The sequence below is a fragment of the Chanos chanos genome, chromosome 1 (genome assembly GCF_902362185.1).
Source record: "Chanos chanos chromosome 1, fChaCha1.1, whole genome shotgun sequence".
Classification (NCBI taxonomy): domain Eukaryota; kingdom Metazoa; phylum Chordata; class Actinopteri; order Gonorynchiformes; family Chanidae; genus Chanos; species Chanos chanos.
Genome location: NC_044495.1, coordinates 51,204,858 through 51,229,939, shown reverse-complemented (window position 1 = coordinate 51,229,939; position 25,082 = coordinate 51,204,858). Strand labels below are relative to the sequence as shown.

The 25,082-nt window shown below is 39.6% G+C and overlaps 1 protein-coding gene across 1 annotated transcript in view; it reads right to left on the bottom strand.

Annotated features, from left to right (window-relative positions):
* The window catches only part of grid2 (glutamate receptor, ionotropic, delta 2), a 279,373-nt gene extending 256,170 nt beyond the window's left edge, over nucleotides 1–23,203 (bottom strand). The window contains exon 1 of the mRNA XM_030783937.1: nucleotides 23,116–23,203. Coding sequence (XP_030639797.1) covers nucleotides 23,116–23,203 — 88 coding nt within the window. The remainder of the gene's footprint in view (nucleotides 1–23,115) is intronic.
* Nucleotides 23,204–25,082: the final 1,879 nt, after the last annotated feature.

Below are 25,082 nucleotides of genomic sequence, written 5' to 3'. Positions count from 1 at the left end.
TTTTAAAACTCAACAAAAACAACAAATATAGCAACAGAAATCTTCTTAAAAAGGGATATCGTTATCAGGAAAGAAGTATTGGATGTTACAGTGATAAATAAGAAGCCATACGGATCACAGACAACTTAATCTTGGATTAATTTACTGCACTGAGCAAATGACAGCCTCTAAATGAAAAGATAAAGCTGATAAAAAAAAGTTAAACACGAGCTGTAGCTAAAATGTTATCTTATGTCACATTATCAATATCATTCAAAAGAGGGACTTCGTGTAGGTCCTACTTTTCAATGATGAATTGCTTCCTTTTTAATGCTATAGTAATACTATTAAATTGTTCTCTGTAAAAGAAAATAACTTTTATCTGTGATTGCCAGTTACAGCTGTTGCATCTTCTACAACTTAATTATGGTGTGGGCGCAGTGAATAGCTTTTTATGCAGTATTTGCTCAGCGTTTTTATTTATTTTGTTCATGGCATGGTTTGAATTAGTAAAATCCATTTAGATTCAGTCAGATTGGCAGCTTTTCATGCAACCACATAAAGGGGGGGGGGCTAAAATGAACTGCTCAAAACAAGTGAGATTTGATTAGAAAGTTTCGAAATAGATCCTCAATAACGGGATCTAATGATACGCTAGACCGGAACAAGTATTGTACCAAATGTCTCTTCATTCTCATACATCTCTTCCCAGAGTGAGTAGGGTAAAAATTCATCATGGTTGAGAGAAAGCTCAGACATGCTTTCTATTATGCATTCACCTCCTAGAACACTTTGGTCTTCTACTATTCTTCTAATCCTTTTATTTGGCTGTCCACTAGACCATCTTCGTTTCCCCCTGAAGACAGAACGTGGTCATCTATGTCTCTAATGAAAAATTCACCGGCCGTTTATTCGAAGAATCTCCCATCATGCATTATGTAGGACAATGAGTGCTCCAAGCCTGGATTCCTTTCCACATCTACTATCCCCAGAAGACAGCATCTGCGACTGGAAAACTGCTGGCTGCCTACACTTGGAGAGTCTTTCCCCTCATTGTTCCTCATTAACCTTCAACACAGTGGAAGCACAAGATCATAAAGCTTTGTACTTATCTGAAATTAGGCAGAAAATACCAACTCCCCAACTGTGATGTTCTTACAAAATATGGCTAGACTTGCGAGCAGGGGTGCACATTTTGCTCAAACCTTGAGGGGCAGGAGGGTGAAAGGGGGAGGAGGAATTAAGAACTGGGTCTCAATTCTTACAGCATGGGCGCAAAAAAAAAAAGACAATATTACATTTCCTGAACTATCTAACATGACAAGGCTACATTAGGGGGTTAAGTCTAAAAACTAGTCACTGCAATATAGTTTGATCAGTGTTGAATATTCCAGATGACTTAAATTGGAAATTCATACTTGTATAGGTTGCAGCCAACATTTGTATTTAAGACAAAAGATTATATAAATCAGAAAGTTAACTGTTTGAGATTTTACAGATTGAGAAGCACTCCAGTATGCTAACTAATCTTGTAGATTTTCAGTTAACTTAGACCAATGCCTAACATTTACAAGTTGATCTGGTTACCTGGTCAGTTATTCACTTCACATTTCTTCCACTTCTCTCACATGGTTCATGCAGTCTTGAATTAGTTTGTTGTAAGATATCTTAAAAATTTGCATTTTGTCCTTTTTTTTTTGTCATTAGCGGTTCTGTCAAAATCACTACAACAAGAAAACTAGAAGGCTAGCTGGTTAAAGAGTTGATAAGACTTATTTAGTCATTTAAGTGCAAAAAGGTTAGCATGTGCTCAAATCACATGTTCAGGAAACTCCATGCAGACCACACTAAGATGTATTACCATCTGTTTCATAGCCTTCTGGCTTGGAAAATTGGTGGTCTGCCTGTCTTACCAGACCACTGCTCTGAACTCATCTGATCTCATCTCCCTAATTTGGCATGTCAAATTTTTAGTGGGTTGGCCATAACAATACCAAGGGGTGGCCGGGAGGGGGCGTGGCCACCATGCTAAAATTACTGGCCATTACTGAAACAATTGAGGTTCTGGCCATAGCATTACAGGACACTTTTACAAGTGCGCACAATTCCCTTGTTTTTTGGCCGAGAGTCCCCATTCTCATTTTGATTTTAGGCACAGGTTCAACACATGATGACATGAACAATTCAGCATTGCCAGATGTATAATAATTATCGTATTTGCGCGCTAATTTTGCCCTCCGCACAATGTACGATCAATAAGGCCAGTCTCCCATAATGTGTGATAATTTGATCCTTTTGTGACACTTAGCATTAGTAGTTGTAATCGGTCTAGGTTCTCTCATTTTAATTCATTTCCCAACACAATCAGGACAGTGAATCATGGCTCCTACATCTGTGTTTACGCATTTTTTCTCACGTGACGTCTCTCCAGCCAATCATGCTGAGAAATTGAGTATGAAATCTGATGTGTGGTGTTTTGTAATTGCATCAGAACTTTAGGTCAGACATTTTTGCATCCATAATTCATTATTGTATTCTATAGAATACAGATACAACTAGAATTATAGTCACGTGTAGAATTTCTGGCCACCTAGAATCTTGACATTTGAGATACAATTTCTGTTCGAGGCTATGATTCAAAGAATGGAAGATACTTGTAAATAATATAAAATATTATCTGCTGGATATAAATGAAGGCTTTGTTATCCGCTAATAATTAATATTTAATAATAAGCAACCCACACCCTTGATTTATTGGTGATGATGCATTCAAATTAGAATTTGATAGGCTAATTAATGATTCCTCGGCCGATCTCATGTGAATATCATAATCTGAGTCTTTTCTTGGTCAGCCAAGAAATTAAACAGTAAGCAATATGTTATACACTATAATATAGTGTCTTTACCTTTGTATTAACTTGCATACCCTGAAATTCCTCTATGCTGTGTAGTCTTATTAGTGTGCCACCTCAAGATTTTCACTGGCCCATCTGCCCAGGTTACAAAATCTAACGTAAATTAAAAAAGGGGAAATTATTACAGATAATTTATCCCTAAAGACAAAGGGGAAAGACCAATGAAATGCAACGTGGCCACAAGGACATGCTGAAGCTTGAATTTATATCAAAGAGCATGCACATCCTAAGGGCATAAGCCTGTCCTTCATGAGAGTGAATTGAAGTGTGAGGACAACTCAGGTGTGTGTGTATATATACTGTGTGTATGTGTGTGTGTGTGTGTGTGTGTGTATGTGTGTGTCTTTATTCCCGTCCATTACTATTACTGTTGTAAGCACTGCAACCTACTTCGAGAATGTTCTGATTGGAGAACATGAAATCCAGCCAAAACGGAACCCTCAAGACAGAACCACTCTTCCACTATCTCCAAATCTCTGTGAGATAGGCCAGTCACTACTGATGTGATGCGACGCTACGGAACAACATCTCCTCTTTATTGAAACTTCTGTCTTCCAAATCAGCAAGATTGAGGAAGAGTGAGGAAGAGAATCAGGCAGTATCAGGGCAGTTCCAGATCAATGTTATTTTTGACAGTAACCAAACAAACCAAAATAGGAAAAAACATATACACTCAAAATACACTTAGTAAAAATAAAATATGCATGTATTTTCGGAACAACATGCATAATAAAACCTTAACTCTCCATTAACCATCCAAGAAATCAAGAAGTTTGAACTACCACCTTTACATGACATGCATATTTATCATTACTGTATATAAATTTTAATGCAGTCATAATTCGGGAGCGCCATTCTACATCGAGGAAGGATTTACTTAAAGTTAAAGCTGCAGCATAAATTAAATCCAAATGTTTACTGTAATCACCACAATTCACACGGCCCTCTGTAAATAGCTGCTTTTCAGACTCCTCCATAATTGGCGCGCATCCGTACACATAGGCCTCAGAAATGTCTTTAAAACATGTTTTCGTTACATAATCTCTAATTTAACAGTAATGCATAATGTATAAAATTATGGCAAGATGGCCTTTTCATCCTGGGGAAAAATCAACACAGACGTGTACACGTACATATCCGAGTCAAGCAACACTACCCAACAGAAGCACGAACATCTGTAGACGGAGCTGAGAACGTCCTTTCTCACATTCATCTCCACTGTGGAAATTGGTTTTTATGATTTAGTACCAGGCCATGAATCTTCTTTATATGTTTTCTATAAGGGAAGAAATCTTGGCTATGGTATGTAAATGAAGGATAGAGACTTGACTGTGTACTGAAGGATGGCCTGACTGCGTTTAAAAGGGGAGGTGTGTAGCATGTCCCTCAACCACAGGACAGTAATTGCAATCTCACACCCATGTGTATTACACGCCAGTTCGTACCGCAGGTAGGACCACATCCGGTCCTTTATCCTGATAGTTTTCAAAGACTCCCCCCCTTCTCGGTTCATTTTCTTCCCCTTCCTGGCTATTTTAACACATAGATTTCTGTCATATTACTTACACCCATCCAGTCACTCTTGATCAGTGGTTGCCATGGTGACAAGGAACATTCAAGGGACAACCACAACCAAACCTGGTAACTAAGACATTAGTCTTAAAGGCAGGCAACAAAAAAGAGATAATGTTTTCGAGATAAAGACATTAAATTAACCTCTTCAGAGTTTAAAAAAGATTGTTTCTTGCAGATGTCAGAGTCAAACGACAGAGTCAAACTGTCTCAAATGACAGTTGTTTCCTATCCTTATCTTATCCATGTGAGTTGGGAATTGTCAATAAACACCAGCTGTGACTACTGTATCGTGTTCCTGTGTACAATTATGTAAGAAAAAAAAGATTAATATGATGTTAAACTCTTTAAACATATTATGGCTCTTATCACTTCACACAAGCAGAGTTTGTCAGGCTAATTTTGTTATTCATGTGCCAGAAATGAATAGAGTAATATAGTTGGCCTGACACGACTGTGAAGCAATTACAGTGAAATGTTGGAGGGTGATTAGGGAATACGCCTAGCAAATTAAAGTGCAACGGTGACGAACCAGTGAAGGCCACAATGTCATGAAGCCAGCCACTGAACTTGTTAGATTTACAGCACTATAGAAATGATTCCAGTTGAACCATTGCTGTAAATTATAGGGAAAAAATGGTAGATGGAAGAATATGTAGGCAAAAAAAAATACTACTAACAACAGTGCTATTCATTATCAACAAACACTGAAACTATTTTATGATTCAGGAGGTAAAATTCAGAGTACAATAGGAAACAAATAGAGGATGGCATGGTAAGGTCTAGGAACTCGCCAAAAAAAAAAAAAACCTTGAGATTGTTTGTTTAATCAATTACAGTGTGTACATCCAGATCTTTAATCTAAGAGAGATGATTGAATGTGAAGAATTGTGATTTTTCATCAATCTCAAGGTCATGCACCGAAGTCATTCTCTCATAATGACTCTCTCATGGCTAGGGGAACGGGCTGAAGGGCAATGTAACACTGAATATTTTCACACACACAAAATGTACGCTTGTGCACATTAGCATCACAAAAGAATGGATTCTGAGTCGTTCTCCTCTATGGAAAAAGAGGGAGAGAAAAAAGGCACTGCCATGACTCCCTGTGGGTGATTGTGTGACTGTGTGCAGGGCTCTAGCTTGCTCTCTCTCACTCTCTCTCTCTCTCTCTCTCTCTCTCTCTTTCTCTCTCTCGCTCTCTCAATTCAGTTCCTCCTACACCAAACACTCAACCCCCATCACCCTCTTAAGACAAAACAATGTCCTCACATTCCAATGCACAGCAATAGCATTCAATACCAGCCTCTACAGAACACACAGACCTGCTATCAAAAACCTGCATCAAAAAGACATAGAGAGAGATAGAGAGAGAGAGAAAGACAGAGCGAGAGAGAGGTACAGAACATATCGAACGGAGCAGTAACTTAAAAAACATGCAATCATGAAGTGTTTTCACATTTACTGTCCCGGAAATCAACGCGACTGACTTGACTGGAACAATGTGCCAAACAGATGCACTGCAAATAAAGAACAATACAACAAGCACAGAGCAAAACAAACAACGAGATGGATCTGTAAAGGCTGGGAGAACCATAACAGTAAAGTCACATTGATTCACCAATGGCATTTCCATCACATGCATACCTCTTTTTTTTTTCTTTTTTTTTGGTTTGAACAGTTTGTCCTTAACAGTATGAGTCATTAGTCATTAGTAAACTGCATAGACAAAAGACCCATGCAAGTATATTGTACACTGCCTGCTTTTGAACCTAAAATCAGAAAATCTTTGCTTGTCAGGCTACATGTATTAGATGAAATAAATTCATTTTTGTTTCGTTTCATTTTTCCTCTGTAGAGATAGTATTCTCCTCCTCTGCTCAATTGCCAAAGTTTTAGTCAAATAAAGCAGGTCAGACTGGCATGACCTCATGCCCGCAGGTCTGATGTTGTTGTGTTTTATGCCAACGTCTGGCAGCAGAGAGAGTTGCAGGTCAAGTGTCCCCTGCCTTCAGGTAACCTAAGGTTAAACAAAATCTAGGTTTTTTGTTTTGGTTTTTTTTTCCCCACAGGCCACAACGAAAGAGGTTTTTCGACAAGACGTACTCACAAAGTTGGCAGCGTCTTGTGAAGAACCAATCTCATTTCCAATCTCACTGCTAGTACTCTCCTTTTTATCGTTCTTTTATTTCGGTCTCTGTGAAGAGGCAACAGCAAGCTAAGCTGCCAGCATTCTAAGTTGGACAAATGTGCACAAGGCTTATAGTTTTAGAATGGGAATGCTATGGAATGAGTTCACGGCGAACGGGAAGGCTGTCTGTTCCAGCTTAATCATCTTAATATCTTTGGCATTTGTTATGCATGTAGAAACCTCACGTCTGTTCACAAAGAGGTTTCAAATGTTAAACCTCTCTATTTACATTCTTGTAAAAAATTATATGGATAAGATCAGACAGATTAAATATGAATATGTTAGATTAAATATGACTACTGTTATGGATAAACAGTCACACAGACTGATTACGAGGGGGGGAAAAAAGATATTTTTCACAGGAATATATAGCGTAATGACAACACTGATTTTGAAGAGCATGTCACAAGTTCATCTCTGTCTCTGTGAGGCCTTCATTCTGGTTTAAGGATACTGTCCATAAATGAAAAGATGCAGGGTGTTTGTGGTTGGGTATGTGTGTGCGTCTGTGTGTGTGTGTGTGTGTGTGTTGCAGGGTGGTGGGGAGGGGTGGAGGTTCTACCAGGGGTCTATGATTCTGCTACATACCGAAGACCTATACGGCTATAAACAAATAAATTCTAAATTCCGATGGCAAAAGAGAAGCAGTTATTCGTAATATAATGTCATTTCTCTTTCACTGAGACTGCTATGCTTTTCATCTGCAATGCATTTCTTCCATTTTGTACCCATTCTCAGTAAATGTAACACAAACAGCAGTATATAATGAAAACAGTCTTATTTTCATTTTGTCTGACAGCTGAAGGAAAGTTTTTCACAAACACCAAGGAAAACACATTTCCAAATTTTTTATTGAGTTATGCAATCTCAACTGGCAGGGTAAAAAGAAATGTGTCTTTATTTAAAAAAAAAAAAAAAAAAGCAATATTATGAATATCGATCAAAATGACCCATTACTTCATAAAACTGTGTCTTTTCATTCATTTTAGACAATGACTGCTGTGGTTTTCTGGGAAATGATGAAATGAACTTGCCATAACTGCATCACACCATCTGGAATGAAAGACTAAAAGAAACATTTTCTTTATTTTTTCTGCCGTAAGACTCTTCACAACCCACAGTTTATTGTACGTAACGTAGTCACTTCGAATACAGGTAAAAAAAAAAAAAAGTCACAAGTAACCATGAACAATTCTGTGTTGGAATTTTAATTCAAATCCTAGCTTCTTTTTGAATTATTAGAAATCTGAAAATATAGAACTTTTCTATATTTTACAAAAGTCCTCTAAAGGCAAAGAGCATTTACTTCAGAATAGTATGTAGCCATAAAACACCTAGTGGAAATTCAGCAACTACAAAACATACAAGTCTACCAAAAGATCCTCTCCCTCTTGAGCTCTGGGTAGAAGTTAGAGATGTTCTTCGAGCTATTAAGGGAATAGTCAGGTGAATAAAGATAACTGAATAGAGATTGAGCGTTTACTTCAGCGACAGGTTGTTAAGGTATCCGGTACATGTTTCCTCCATTAGGTTGGGTCAGGCTGTCCACCACATAAGTTGAGTGCTCTTCCACAAGACAAACACACTGAAGGTCACAACCGAGGAAACGATCACCCAAGACAACTTGCACTTTCAGACAGTATTCTGAGAGCTGGACAACGTGACCAAACTCAACCATGGAAGTCGATCATACAACGAATTAAAATAACCTGAAATTTCTTGCTCTTTTTTGTTTAATACCTTTGTCATTAGATGACATTAACTTATGATAATTATTACTCAGGGAACCAAGAGAGTACTTCCTAGTTTGCATAGCTCGCTCTACCACAACAACTTTCTAGAACCAAATAAATAAATAAACACCACAACAAGAAAAACACTATAAACAGGTGATGTCATAATTAAATCAGACTGTTTGCTTTCTTTTCTTGGCTACATCAGGATACATATTGTTCTTGTATTTCTCTGAAACGCATCTCATAGCTGATGCTTCTGTCGCTGGCCCTTTTTGACATTTTTGAAATTGATTTCAGGGGAAAAACAAATGGCTCAACTTGTGTTTACATTACCCTGGCCCCATTTATCAAGTTCTGCCGGCATGCCACTGATTAACTTTGTGCTTTGATGGAGGGTAGAGCTTTTCTCTGTTCTCTTGGGAGACATTCATTGCAGTGTAAATGTGAACAATAATTCCTTATCTTTTTATAAGCAAGAGGCCGATACCCTGGAAGAGATGGACGTACCATTGAGGCTTTAAAACAAACAGCGTTGATTTTGAATTTTATAGATAGATGTAGTTGGTACGGTCAGTGATATGCTAGCAACCATTTGTCACTTTTGTTTCATGATGGCTCTGCTTTTCATGCTTCACCAAATTGGGCTTTTTTCATGGAAAAAGACAGGAGGCAAAGCCATTATTTCACTTTGAAATGGAACCAAATAATTCATCCGTATCTCCTGCTGTGATCAAATTTGTGCCCTACAAAGAAAAGGGAAGTTTTAAGATTGGATAACTAGGAAATACAACCTACAGTTGTTATCCTGTGCACCATTAAGTCAGCTGTCAGACCAAAATGCTGGCTTTTAAAGTATTGGCATTTGGAGCTGGAAAGAGCTTTGCAAAAAGGACTGTTTTAATATATAGATTCTCTTTGCTGCATTTGAAATTGTGACATGATCATTTGGAGTGTATACCTCTCACTACAACACAATCTAAACCAAATTTTCAAACGCAATTTGTGGTAAATCATTGTAAATGGTTGTTATTAGATGCTACTGGAATCTATTCAAAACTCAAAATGTGTCTTGTTGAGTTACCTCTGTAAACTACTACTACAACACTAAGCGGATGTTCTATCATAGCAACTCCTTTTTGTTTTTTTTTAAACAAATTTCTAATATTAAGCCTACATTACATGACTTATGTTTATGTGTGAAGAAGAGGTATGCATTTGTATGTTTAAAAAACATTTGTCCTTGAGACAACTTTTTGTTTCAACTTGTGTGCAGTGGTAATTCAACCACTTAAAAGCAATGACAATAATCCTCATTCAATTTTACATTTCCACATATCCTCCAATGAAAGATCTCCATCAAAGTGGGGCCAGGTGGGGATAGGCTACAAAGAGCCTGGGAGAGTGACAAAAGCCCAGTAACTTACAAAACTTAAGCACAGTCCACTTAGTATTGATATAAGGTTGAAAAGACCAAGCTCAAAAAGCAGCCCTGGCCATTGTAGAACCGCTGCAGTCAAAGCTTATCCTTTTTGCAGAACATATCACCCATGACTGCTTTTTTGAACGAGTTTGTCCTCTGATAAGAAAATTTCTATCACAGTTTTCAGGAAGGAGAATATAAATAATCCAGACGCAAGACCAAGAACAAGTCAATCTTTTGATCTAGAAGTGTTGAAACATTCCACTAGCTCCTATTTCCCCTCAGAGAAGGGATTAGAAGTCAGTCCACCATGCAGGCGCACTAGGACTAACAGTATTCCGTGAAGCCAGCCTGTAATCTTATTGCCATCCCATTCATTAAATCTTTATCACGGTAGGGCTCACAGTGACTGCGTTTTCATTTCACTTTTTTGTGTGAAACCAATGACAGTCACTGTTTAACTGGTAAAAGCTATCATGAGGAATCCACCGCTGTTTTTTGGGGGGGTTTTTTTAGCTTCTCAGGTTTGCAAAACATGCATGCTTTGTTTACCCTCATAATCGATCGATCCTTTGTAAATTCATAAGGAGAGTGCATATTCACACTGTAACAATGCGATGCACTAAAAATAAATGACACACAAGTTGCACAGACAGCCCCTAGCTTGTGATAAGACATTCGCAAACAGAATCACCTCACATACACAACAGGACAACAGGATTTTGCAACAGGATTTTTCAGTGATTACAATGGTGGGAGCTCTCCGTGAAACAACAACAAAAAAAAAATCAAAACCAATTTGAGCCGTTTACACAAATTTGGCTTGGGTTCACAAGCTACACATTTTACACTTGCAAGTAGGTAAATGTCCAAGAAAGCATAAAACACCACTGTGAATCACTAAAACAAAACACGACAACAGATCAGATTTCCACTTCATCTCTAAAGCACCTCAGAAAAAGTCCGTCATATTAAGGATATTTTCTACTATAAATATTTCATCCACTCACACAGCGTGGAGATGCAATATTGAAGAGTACTGGAATCCCATGTCTTCATGTAGAAACTTTATGTAAAGCAGATTCTCACTGAACGTTTTTCAGGATCCAATTATAGGTGGCAAGGCAGACGAGAGAGTGAGGGAAGAGCTCGAGGCAGCAGAATGCTGAGAATAAGTAGGGTAGTAAGAGAAGAGGGAAAATATCTTAAGCACTGGCTCAAACCATTGGGTTTCAAAGCCTGATTCAATGTTATGGACAAAGGCCAGAGACATTTAACAATGTACTTACTCGAAAAAAAAAAAAATCTATACAATTAGACTTGCTAAGTATCTGAATTGCCATTATCTAATGTACCTCTGTGGCACTTAACTTTTCAAGCTTGCCTTGGTAGATTCTGTCCCGAAATCACGATTCAAAAAAAAAAAAAAAGATAAGAGATAAGACGTTTGGAAAAAAAAAAATCTTTTTAGAATCCTGCATCATCTACAAAATCTGATAACTTGCAAACTCTGTGAATTAAAATTGGAAAAGCCAGAGTGAAAATGAGCAGCCAGGCTCATTTGACTGCTGTCGGTAATTTGAAGGCCTGTGATCAGTTTCACTCTAGGGAGTCCAGACATGATCTGAGGCTTCACAGCAGGACAGAGAAACACAACTAGTTCAACTGAGCTGACCACACAAGACAAAACTGGCTGAAACAACAACACAAAAAGCTCAGTTTTGTGATGCACAACACCTGCTAACTAAAAAGCATCCAATCTGCTGTTTTTCCTGGGGGTTTTTGGGGGGGGGGGGGGGGGGGCGGGGGGGGGGCGGGATGGGGGGGGGGGGGTTATTGTTCTAGGAAATACACCTTGAAACCAATTTGGTCTTTAGGACTTAAGCCAAGCTCTGTATTACCAGTCATTTCCCGTTAAACAAGCCAAAACGTTGACGGCAAAACAGCCTTTGCATTCCTAAAGATGCATTTCATCGTAAAAATATCGGATATAATCATCTACGTGTCACGCTCTCAGTATCAGTTGATGTGAAGCTACAAACATAAACGCTCACATGTGCAGCCAATACCATAATCTCAGCAGCCCGACAGCATTTAGAGAAAATGACACCGGAGAGGAAAAAAAACCTTCCTCTTCGCCTCTGGCCATTATAATTATAACAAACAGGTCTAATAAACCAAGTATAATCTCCGTGCCAGATATGATAAACACAATGGAATGGAATGAAAGGAAAGAAAAAAAAAAAAAGAAAGAGCAGAAAAAAAAAATATGCAGTGCCTATGCTAGCTTTATGTGAAGAGTGATATCCGATAACAAGAAAGGCAATTTCCCTGTCAGATGACATGAATGTGCAGAGCTCAGAGGGAATGGGGGAACAGACTAAATGAGCTGTGCTAGATGGCTGTTCGACACAGAACCAAATTCCGCTGTGGATTGGCTGCATGGCAGAGCGACGGAGCTGGCACAGGAAGATCAAACACACACGCACGCACACACACACACACACACACAGAATAATCAAAAAAATTAATGCTGGCCTTCCAAGTAGCCAGTCACCCCAACCCCCACCCCCACCCATCATAATCAGACCATCCCATGTTCCCTCTTCAATTTCTCTTCAATTTATTATTCAAAGCTGCCTCATTGTTAAGGAAAGCATCAGTTTTCCTGAGAAAGACCACAATAAAATGACAAACCAAACAATTCTAAAGATTAAACTGTCTGAGCAAGTCTTACAAGATGTCACGCATACCACACTTGTTGGTTTTAATTCACTTACAGAATACCAGTCTCTCTGAAACAGACGTCCTTGTAACGTGGCCAGCTTTGCTTAAATCAAATCATAGCTTTCCCTATAATACTATGTAGATTTATAAATAGCCCCATTCAGGACTTATGTAATCATGCAAAAGTGTTTGGTGCCAAGCACTGAACGCAGCTAAGAAGAGGGCTGTGTGTATCCGTGTTCACGGAGCCAAACAAACTGAGGAGAGGTTGGGCAGACTGCCTCCATTTCAGATTCACGAGATGAAGGTGACCTGCTGACAGTTGACGAGAAGAACCTGTTGGGAAATAAAAAAGGGGTCAAAGCCAATGGATGGCGGACCGTGACCTTTTTTTCTGCCCTTTTGGGTGGTTATGCCGCATTAAACCGCTAAAGTGAGAGCGATCTCAGAGAAGCTCTTCAGGGATGAGACAGCGATGATGGGTATGGGGTCAAAGGTGATGTTTGTGGTTGTGAATCTCATGTGACATAAGGAAGCCAAATGAGGGATTACACAGGAAAGCAAAAGTCAGAGGTCAACGCTTCAGGTGATAAGGAACAGACTGAAGGTTCTTTGGACTTAGGAGGCTTTTAAGGACAAGAGAACACAATGCAGTCGAAGAGTGAGGTTGAAGGCTTAGGCTGATGTAATGAGCACTGGGAAACTGAGCGCTGACTGAGGAAAGACAGCTACCATCTCTCTGTTGTTCTCCTCTGGGAAGACCATAATGGAAATATCAAAGATGGTCTAGAGTAATCAAGAGGCACATCGAAGAACATCTACATTGTCATGTAGCAGAAAAGGCAGTGGATTTACAAGTAGGAAAACTCTCCAGAGAACAGGCAAACGGAGAAACAGAGCCTCTCCAGAAAATATAGCAACGATGCCCATAAAATCACATCAACTCTCCCATGAGTACCATCACACAATTTATCATCTATTATTTAAAAAAAAAACATACTGTTATCTTAATAATCTACAGTCTATCACAGAACTGGTCCATAGAGGTTCTCCTGAAGATTGTTTTTGCAAAATTAATATCACAAGTGCAGTGCTCTATGAAGCTTTGAAAAGGCTTCATGAAATACAATGCTGAATTAAAGCTCCATTTGAGTCTGACAGCATAATCATCATTAGACGGAAAAATACCATCATATGAAAACATTTAGAAACCTAACACAGACAGAAAAACATGTTTTCCTCATATAGAGTTCTCGGAGTTTGTCTAAATGGATTATCCAAGCATGTAGATAATGTTCTGTGTTTTTGTTCCCTCCTGAATCCATCTAAGGTTAAACCTGGTGAGTGTTATTTATTTCATTCCAAGCATCTAAATCTCAATAATTCTTCCATTATTTGTTGTAATTATTTTATGATGTTCTATATTCATGCGTTTAGCAGATGCTCTTATCCTGAGCAAATTATAAACAGATTTTGAATCTCAAATGTTCCACGCCCCTGGAACAATTTTCAGTTAAATATCTTGTTCTAGGGCACAACAGCAGGGGGGCAGTTTTGAGGGCGGAGCCCTGAACACCTGCTCTGTAGAACACAGGCAAGTTTTTGCCAGTTGCATTCGGGAGTCAAATGCATCACCCTTTAAAAAAAGAATACTTTCTACAAAAACCGAGTTCAGTTTGGTATTGCGATCCTTTTAGAGTCGATAGCAAGTGAAGAAAAAACATTTTATCCGTGCATTGATTCACGAGTCCAGGCGTTTAAATCCGTGTCTTGGAGTAAGAAAGAGCTCCATTAAACAGATCCCAAATGAACCACTAGATTTGGAACTGAAATGATATACCTGTAACAGTTTTCCAACAAGCCATGCACAGGACAGAGTAATGGGTTCTACACGACATATCTCAGACCTTGTTCTGAGGCAGCCCTTACCATCTGAGACTGCTGCAGTGTTGTCTTTTGCCCTGTTAACCAGCTGTACTCTTTCAATGCCACATCCCACTTATTTCCTAAGGATCAGAGTGAATGCGAAGAGCTCCTACTCCCCATAAGAGCTATCACAGGAGTCAATAAACAACTTTCTCTCCAGTCATGCCACAGCCAATTGCCCCTGCTCCTTGTCCTTAGTTTAACCCAGTATTTCCCAGTTGCATTCCCCAAGAACACAGGGCACCGCTATATTATTGAGCAATCCCCGCCAACACGCTTTGTTCCGTTGACTAAGAGCTTGGAAATTATTTTATTTGTTTAAATTGTGATCTAGTTTTTTTTTTTTCTTTTCTTTTCTTTTCTGGACAAGGACAAAAATGTGCAGCGCTGTTGGCTCCCCCAGTTCTAGAACTGAGAGCCATGGGATTAAGCAGCTACATCTCTCTTTGTGAGGCAGATGCAAACGTTAATCTGTTCAACATTACCTCTTCCTCTCCCACACTCACCCCCCCCCACCTCTCCCCACACACACACACACTTTTGGCCAGCTCAGCACTCAGTGTGGGTTATCCAACTGTCTTTAACCCATGTCCATATTTATGGCTCAGCGTTTTTTTTTTTTTGTTTGTTTCTTTTTTTTAAATGCATATTGGACAACGTTGTTGAAGTAACAGTGAGAGGATAGTGTAGGGTGATATAAATTGCGATTTGACCTTTGCTGAGAACAAAGACCAAAGGGTCAGAAAAAAAAACAAAGGAATTAGTGAGGCAAAAAACAACAATATCCTCGTGATTAGAGTAGGCCTTCTCTAAAGAGGATTTAGAGCTTAACTTTTCAAGATTTACAAGACTTCTGCTTAGAACAGACAGTAATTGAATAAGGTATTTGCATAAGGATTACAGCACAAATTATAATTCATTTTACTTGATATGTACAAAAGATATTTCTTAACTTATACACACAATATGGGCAACTCACACACTGATTGACTGCTGGTGACAAGTTCAGGATGATTGATACAGATATCATGGATGGTTAGGGGTGCATCATCAGTATTTTACAGTACGAAGGCAAAATACTGTTGCACTCCTACCAAAAAACCTACCATGGTTCTGAATTGCAGTAATACATAAAGCCAGTACAAAGCAGTCTCCAGACTGATACTAAGATGACATGCTTTGAAAATCAGAGAATAGATAACCATAAACAGAGTGAAATATAGCTAGATTTAGCGGAACAGTGCTGAAGAGCATGCATTCTGTGACGGCTGTTAAAAAGCATAAAGAAATGGCATAAGTCAGAATATCATAGAAGCTTTCAGAGGCAAAAGAGGCAATTTCTTAAACGAGAGAAGACAGTTCTCTTTTGCAGCAAGCTCTCGAATATAATAATGATCAAGGAGAAAACAAAGGGAAAAAACATAAAACCTCATGCACATCCATATTCAGCGGCGCTCCCAAGAGGATCGTAAAATAGCCTCACAAGACACACAACCAAAAAAAGAAAAGAAAAAGAAAAAAAAAAAAAAAAACGTGGAAAACAGAAGATATGTGACCAGTATTTTTCGTACAGTGGCTTATGGAGTTGTAGATCAGAGCAGAGAGCTACTAAAGGAGCGATAGAGCAGGTGGGAGGAGAAAAAAGGGGAGGAAAAAAAAGACTGAAAGAACAAGGCCCAAGGCTCCTTCTATGAAAAACGTGTAATGATCACAGACACAGCATCTCAAAGGAATGCGCTCCCTTTGGAACGACTCCCGTAAGGTGGGTTTCACAGAGTAGAACACTATGTATCAAGTGCGTATTTGTATAGCACTGTCAGTGTTAAACTGTGCTACAGATTTCCCTTAAAATTTATCCAGAAAAAAAACAGTAACAGACATGAATGTGTTTTAAATAGTGTTTTGGCGCTGAGAACAAAAGCCACTGTTTATCAGTTTTCACAATATTTGGTTACTCGCGTATCATCTACATAGTCCATATCATCAGCATAAAAATCCTGGATAATGTTCTTGTGGATACTATAAAATGGCTTGTATCAGTGGTTAGTGATGCAAAACATTTTCTTTTCAAGCTTTTGTATTGTAATTACAACAATTTAACACAGCACATAATGCTTGCGCTGGTGTTTGATTGACATGCTCACTGTTGCACAGCGCTACCGTCAAGAGGGACCATGTTTACTGAACGCATTGGAAATTACCGAATTTCTCCCAAATCAGCATTTCAGAGAGAAAACGCCGAGAACAATCATTCCTCCATAAAAGGAACCAATTCTTTGAAAGTAGCTATACATAAAAACTAAACGGCATCATAACAAAACATATGTATCTGTTGTCAGTTATTTCAGTGCACAGTAAAAGCACTTTCTACAGTGTGGGTGACAAATTGGTATCTCCGAGACCATTTTGCTATTAATCAGCATAATAATAGTGGGTGTAAATGTAATTACTTGTCATTAAATCTAATAATGAAATCTGTGCTGCTATTGGACTAGAATGTCTAGCACATAACCTTTTGACAAGTGTCCCACTCTTCTGAAATTAGAGATAAGAGTGAGCGATTTGTCCGGGTGAAAAAAAAAAATTCCATTCATACAGCCGCACAATTTAGCTTAAGCATGGAGGAAAGGATGAGACAAAATTAGCTATATTGTTTGACAGTGTGTCTTAATGAAAGATTCAAATTAAAATTTTGCCGTGCGGAGATCCACTAAGCCACTAATATGTGATTTAGGAGTAACTGAAATACAGGACATCGAACATAATCTGGAGCCAGGAGGGTATCACGAGCAGTTGTGCCAGTAGGAAAAAGGGTTGAGGGCCATTTGGACCAATGGTACGGCCAAAAAAAATTTCGCGTTTCACAAAAATGGAGCAATCAAAATGCTGTACAGACAGCCCACAATGACAGTAAATCACTCAACTAGCAAAATTACCCTGAGAGCCTTAGCATAAATGCCGTTTTTCTGGAAAACGGCCCTCATTTATGGTTTATGCCTGTGCGTTTTCTGAATTATAAACATTATTTGCATTGAGCCCAAACCATAATATACACATGAGGCTTTCAGATTACAAGACTGATCCCCCCAGGTTCATTTAAGTGTCTACGTCTGCTTGCAAGACTTCACTCATCACAACCATTAGTATTCGCAAGATCTTCGCTTCTGTGAGATGTAAAGCAAAGCATATGCGTGTACAAGTCTCCATTAGAATGTTAACTAATAACCCTAGTACATTTGGCCTTACAGCGCCTTGTCCAGCACCCTTTGGATTTTTGCTGACGTCCCTCAGATATGACAAAATGGATTCGCAATGGTAACTATGAAGCACAATTCAATTATTAAAACTAAAAATATATATATGTGTAACCCAGTAAGAATATAAGCAGAAAAGTAAAGAAATGAGCAATTTCTGAAAATTCAGTTATTTTCAGAAATTGCTGATTCAAATATTAAATACAAATCATCATCAACGATACATTTCCAGTGCGATGTTACAGAATACATTCGGAAAAAACAAACTGATTCTCATGTTGAGAATTTACCAAATACCTATTTTGAACTAGTGAGACAAATACAAACAAGATTAGTTTTGAGCACAGAGAAAGAAAGCATGATCACATAGCTAAATAATAACCTTCAAGAAAATAATAGTAACGGCAGGATATTAATAGCTGCCCTCTTTAAAGCAGCAGTCACATGAAAGCCACTTTGGCCTTCACGTCAAGTAGAGGCCTAGAAACTTGTACAGGTTAAATCAATTCATTTCTGCTCTACCAAGGAGAGCAGGGCAAGTGTGCATCTGTCTACCTGCTGGTTAAGATGGTCTGCATCATTTTATACAAAAGAGACAAAATCATCTATTCAGATGACTAACGGAGATTCGTCCGTTACTGCGCCATCAAATTTTAGCTCAAGAAATACTATTTTAGCTCAACAAATATTGTGCAGACACTGATAAACTCACTTATGTTTGTCTAGTGGGTAATTACATGGAAGATTCAGCATTGATGTATTACTTAAAGGATTATTTAACCAGCATGTTTGTGCGAAGATCAATCACCCACTGATGTGGCCCAGAAATAATAAAAAATAATAATATACAGAGCTACAGATTGTGCTAGGTCCGCTGAATGAAGTATAGTCAGTGAAAGAAACAGTCTGTGTACTTGTTGGATAACAGAATGACTATGTCTGGATAAAAACTTTTTAATACACAGTCCTACTTGACACTTCCCTCTAGGAAAGAGGAGAAAGAAAAAAGAAATAATGCAACACATTGTAGAATCGAAATACATTCATTTGAATCAATGGAAGCTGTTGCAGTGTAGACACAAAACCTGCTCACTTCAGCAGTCACTCAGATAAGCCTGTCAATCATGTGGGAAACAGCTTTCATGAAAACGAGTCTTTTGATGCCTTATTTAATACTGCTCAATGTGACGCTGTCAGTCAAAAGCATTGTCTGTCAAATGGAATAATACGGCTACGAGTGAGTTAGATGAAATGCACAAATGAACGCCACAAGAGGGTTTCACACACTTTAAAAATGTGATGTCCGTGGATTACCACCAGCAGTAACACAAATTAAATACACGCATTCTGAATCGCAGTGGAAGACACCAGCAATCATAATAAGTGTTTAATAAGTGCTAAAGTCAGCCCAGGTAAGTTCTTTCACCAAATGGGATACCGGTAAAACCACTTTATTTTTTAAAACACACACTCACACACACACACACACACACACACACACACACACAAAGAACTATGGCTCTTCATAGTATACTGTATGATTGTTACGGGGGTGAAAGATTATGAACTCTTCTGAAGAATGGTCCTCAGGGCAAATGCGTCTCATTGCTGCTTTGTTCTTAGCATGGAAACCTGCACAGTGCAAAAATAGAACTCTGAAATGGCTCTATCCCATCTGGCCCACCTGTCAAGCAGTCCTGAGGATTACATCTCACAATTTCCTCTGGCTTTAGACACAAACACTGAAGTTACTGTGACAGCGCAGAGGAGGAGGAGGAAGAGGAGGAGGAGGAGGAGGAGGAGGAAGAGAGGAGAATGCGAATCAGATGATTTAGCTTCCCTGCTTAGAATAAAATAAATAAAACTTTGTGTATGTGTGGGGTTTCTTTTTTTTATTATTATTGTGTGCTGCATTCCATGAGGGCTCCCCACGCTTTCAAATTATGTATTACCACACTGTCAGGGGAGAAGATGACTGTGGCATTTTCCCTGAGCAATGACTCGTTCTCACTGGTCCGTTTAGTTAAAACTTTTTTCAATTTGTTCTCGAGAAAGTGCGGTACAAAAAAAAAAAAAAATCAACACAGGTGCCTGAGGTCTTGCATTTGCATCCTGCATAGTGGATGCAATGATGAAGCCCCTATGTTGTAACACCAGTCAGCTCCCGGGCACTCACTCTGGCGTGGCCTGCTGGATGTTATTTTCCCTCCCCTTCAACTTTTTTCCTCCCCCCCGCCCCACTCAAAGCAGACAGCCAGCCAAAGCAGTGGGGAAAAAAAGCACATGGCTGATGTTTAAAACTCCTGATCTGACTGTCAAGTACTCCAAGTTATAGACACAAGATATAAAATCCATTCATTTCTCTTTTACCTAATCACTAATACATTACTGCCATAACATTTTGAATGCATACAGCCTGACGCTGTTAGATGTGATTAGAGAGAGAGAGAGAGAGAGAGAGGCCCAGGGAGCTGAGTACTTGCAGGTGTGGTAGAACGGAGTTACACCCGTTCGTCGCTCTTCGTAGCCGTAGCTCCAGAATATTGCAAAAACACGCGAGGATTTCTTTTGGCAAACTTAAAGCGGCTTCTGAGCCATTCATCGCTCTCAACAAACATATCATCCAGATCCCTGAAAACCCTTTCTTTTAAACGCATCCAAAAGACACTACGCTTTTTGTAGCCTACGCTTTTCTAAATGTTTGTTTGGCAATACCCATGCGGATGTGCTGTGTTAATTCACAAGGACCTAATCTGATCGATTTGCTCATTAACATTTTTAAGAGAGAGCGATACGTGCGCAAATCTAATGATAGCCCTTTGAGCAAAGGGTCAAATGTCTGGACTGCCTCTTTTAGATAATACTGTGATCTGAATGGTCAGCGTACCTGGTTCTTTAGTTGACACGTGTGGTCGTTATTGCGAGTCTCATTTAATTGGTTATTTTTTATATCATGTGTAGGATTGTTACTGAGGAGATTTGCTTTTAAACCATTATGTTCTCTGTTGCTCTTTTACCCGGCTACCCCTGAGTATGATTAGTGGTTTGTCCAAATAATTTCACCATATTAGAAAAAAGAGAGTATCTTGCTCAGATTTGACATGATACACATTTGCAATCACTTTGCAGTAACTGTTAAGATCAATTGGCTGATAGAGTAGCTGAAGCACATATAGGCGTTGATGGGAAATGCAGGACAGTTTGGTCTGTTACGTTGAAATGGTAGGACAAAGAAGTGTACATAACATACATAACAAAAACGTGGTATATCCACTGAATATTGTGAAAAGAAGCCGTGAAAATTATGTCGCACTGCCCGGGTTTTCACGTTCGATAGGAGTTGAAATCACGGAAAATCGTTAAAAATCATGAAAGACAGTCCTTACATCTGAGGAACACACAACAACCACTAGGGGGAGGTAGTTAAATCTTGCACCCAGGTTCATGGACACAGTGCCAGACTACACATTTGTGATGGAACTGCTTCTGAGGGCACATTTCATAGAGAGCATCAATAGTAAAATCAGGCTGTCACGAATCCGTGGCCTGGAGGCGAATTGAAGCATGTGGTCTCCGTTGTAACTACTCTACTTGGCACACTTGTCCGTAATGCTAAGAGGTGCTAGGCGTGCGTGTGGATGTGCAGCCCTGGAGGTGCCAGGCAGCCCGGATAATACCAGGGACTTTGGGGCTTTCCACCAACATAAATCACAGTGACTTTCTGAATAGCCTCATAAAGCGCCGCTGCCATTGCAATTCCGCGCACGGCGCGGGCAGACTCTTCTTTCAGCATGCAGATCATTAGGAGGCTCCTCAGCAATCAAGTAATGCGCGTGTGATGAAATGCCGCCATCAGCTCTGCCCAGCACACAGAGGGGAAAAAGGATGAAGCATTCTATTTCAGTTGATGTCACTGCTTTTTCGATTACAGCAGAAAAGAGATTAGAAAGGGATTACTTCTGACATAGTCAAAACTAACCAGGATTTCTTATAATGTAACACTAGCCTACCTTCCCCATGAGACATTGCCTCTCAATTTGGGTTACGTCTGAACATGAACAAAATGAGCTAGTAAGTTTCACTGTTACGGTGGTGCCCCGTCTGTTTGTTTACTTTGAAGATGAAGTTATATAATATCAGAGCACTGCGCAGTTAACTCTTGAAATGGCGAAATAGGCAATGTTGGAGATTTCTCCAGACAAGACACAAGTAGTACACTATCGGTTCCAGGGGAATTTAAAGAGGGCAAACCCACACTACAATGGATTGCCTGAAACGAGCGATTGTAGCTGTGTATTCCAGTGCTTCTGTTGTGCTTAATAACAAACATTTTTTTAATTCTAAATGAACCGAGTAAATGAAATTTTGGTTTAGCATACCAAGGGGCAAAAACGCACCTCCCCCGTCCCTTCTGTTTAAAGTAATAGGAGGGCACATGCGTCACATAATTCAGGAACTATGTTCAAGCACACGACTAGTGAATCACATAGCTGCCAACTAGTATATTTAGTCGGCGTTTTATGCAATTAAGAGTCCAGGGAGCACATCGACCCCCTGCATGCCCCACCACAACCATTGTCACTCTCTCTTGCTTTGCGTAGTCATTTAAGTGGCCCATTTGTAGGTATTCTTGCTTATACCGCGCCGATAATTACCGCTTTGCATTCGTCCGTTCAAGTACAGCAGTGCTTTTTCTCAGCCATCGCAAAATACATGCATGCGCGCATCCCCTTTACACAAACTCTCTCTCACACACACACACACACACACACACACACACACACACACACACACACACACACACACGCACGCACACGCACACATTAAGACAGACACACACGGGCACGGAGAGAGAGAGAGAAAGAGAGAGAGAGAGGGAGAGAGAGAAGGAGATGGTAATATCTCAATATGCCTCTAACTGCCTGCTAATGCCAATAAAATCGTTTATGTTGTCCAGTTATAATCAGTTACATGAAATGTCTCACCACAGAACCACTTCATACGCAAACCACCTGTTTTCATTCAGCATAAGACTAACAGAAAATGGCAAGTTCTATTTTACCCAAAATTAGAGCGTAGTCAGATAGGCCACTAAATAACGCCGTGTTTGTTATATGGAAATAGCTGCATAAGGCTGTCCTACCCTTGAAATGGAATCGGCTGCGTAATATCTATCATTGAGAAGCGCACAGTTCATGCTTGTCAGTGGTTTACTGGTAGCGACTGATCTTTGAAACACTGTACAATCAAATGAGACAGCTGACAACCAGGTTGCATGTTACACACAAACAGGAACATACAGAGCACAGAAACAATGTGAAGCAACTTTACGAGCAGTGGCAAGTTCAAATAAAATACCAATGACGTTGACTCAAGTGGGGAGCTTCCAACTTACCGATGTGAATAATTGAATCTGGAAGCACGGGCTCCCACTCCAGACTCCAAAATGTTACTAAAAACATCACTGCTGGAAAAACTTTCATCTCTCCCCCAGTTAAATCTATTTCCTTGTATGTGTTAAAACCAAGATGCGTAAGAGCCGACGATTTTAAATCCCGAACGTCTGAAGATTTAGTCCAGCCAGCGGTGTTCCCCCTCCTCTTATGTTGTTCGATTTCAGTGATTTTTTTGGCCGGGTAGTGGAAATCTTCAGTCTGAAGCAAATGCACTTCCAGTTATTGTTTCCTTTTCCAAAATTCCTGTTCACGTCAAATCATTCAAGATTTCTCTCCAATTTGTATTCCAGGCAAATCCATCCAATCCGCATCAAATCAAAATTCAGTAGTTTCAGTGCTTTTTTACCTTGCCAGTCTGAACCTTATAGCCCCGACTGTCTCAAGGACTGCGATCCGTTATCTCAGAGACGACGCAATTTTCACAGCACCAATGAGCGAAATGTAAGAACAGAACTTCCGTCAAAACGGTTGCAAATGAAGCGAATGGTTCTTCACTGCCACACCAATATCGAATACATATTGTGGCATTTCTGTTTGAGTGTAATTCAAGTAGATTTCACGCTGAGTTCTTATTCCGATGATGTGCCGAGTGGAGAGATTGCACTTTTCTGCGACAGAAAATTAACTGTTATTCAGTGCTCAAGAGCGCAACGACGACTCCGCATGCGGATTCTCTTTAGCATTCGTTGGATATGCTATGGTGAGTGGGAGGAGGCCCAGAAGAGAGATGCAACTACACGGACAGCAGCATCAGTTGCTGGCCGCGCGTTGTCCAGAGCTGAATTACCTCAGAGGAGCATAGACGGGAAGAGGGAGAGCGAAGGGAAGAGAGCGAGAGAGCGAGAGAGAGAGAGAGAGAGAGAGAGAGGGAGAGAGAGAGGGCGGGGAGGAATTATAATAATGAGAAGGGTAATATGTAAGGCTGTAGCTCCTCCTTTGTCCGGTTTGCAGGCGCTCATTCACTCCGCAACTGCAAGGAAGATTGCAGCGAGTGTCAAAATTTTCCTGTTGAACAAATTATGTCTGTATCTATGGAAGTATAGTGGAACCTGGCCGTACAAAAACAGACGTTGCTATTCTCAAATTCATACTCATTTTTTCCACGCAATTAAATCTCATTTTGGTTGTGGTCAGAGTCATGTTTGAAGTGAAAACCTATTAGGCTAATTGTTTTGCGTCTTTATAGTAAGTGAACAACCGGTTGATGCCGGTGCGATAACGATGGGATATCGAATGCCTTCACCATTCCTACAAGTAGCCTACGCATATTGCGTTACTCAGTAGGCGAATCCAGCAGGTGTGTCGGTTTCAGTAATCTCAGACTTCTGCTTTATTTTATGAATCTGTATATAAGCAATGTCTTGAGGTAACCTAAATCATTTCATTGATTAGCCTATATTAGAGTGTATATATTAGATTATGATAAAAAAATATAATAATAATAATAATAATAATAATAAGCACAAACTGACTGACAGAACTGACAGAATTATGAAAGAAAAAAGGCAAAATCCTGATTCTGTTTTTCAACATTACAGTCGTGACCATTAATCGTTACGATTTCGATGTTCTCAAGTGAGGAAAAATGGTCATCGTGCAGTTTATCATACACACCGTAGCTGCCCACCTTATGTGTTTCAGACACTCACTTTACCATTACCGGTTGGACTTATTAGTCATCAAATAAAGCACCATGAACTGAAATATGCGCGGATACCACCGATCAGTCTCTAGCGCTCCTGCAGAACATGTGGCGCCATGGGATCAGCTAGGTTGATGTGTAAGGGAGTTTGTATTCATGCTGTCACCTCAAGGACTCTTCGCTGTTGGAGACGAGCCACGTTGTTTTGCCAAGGAATGCAATATTCAGCACATTGTAACTGCAATTCAGAACCGTAAGCGTATA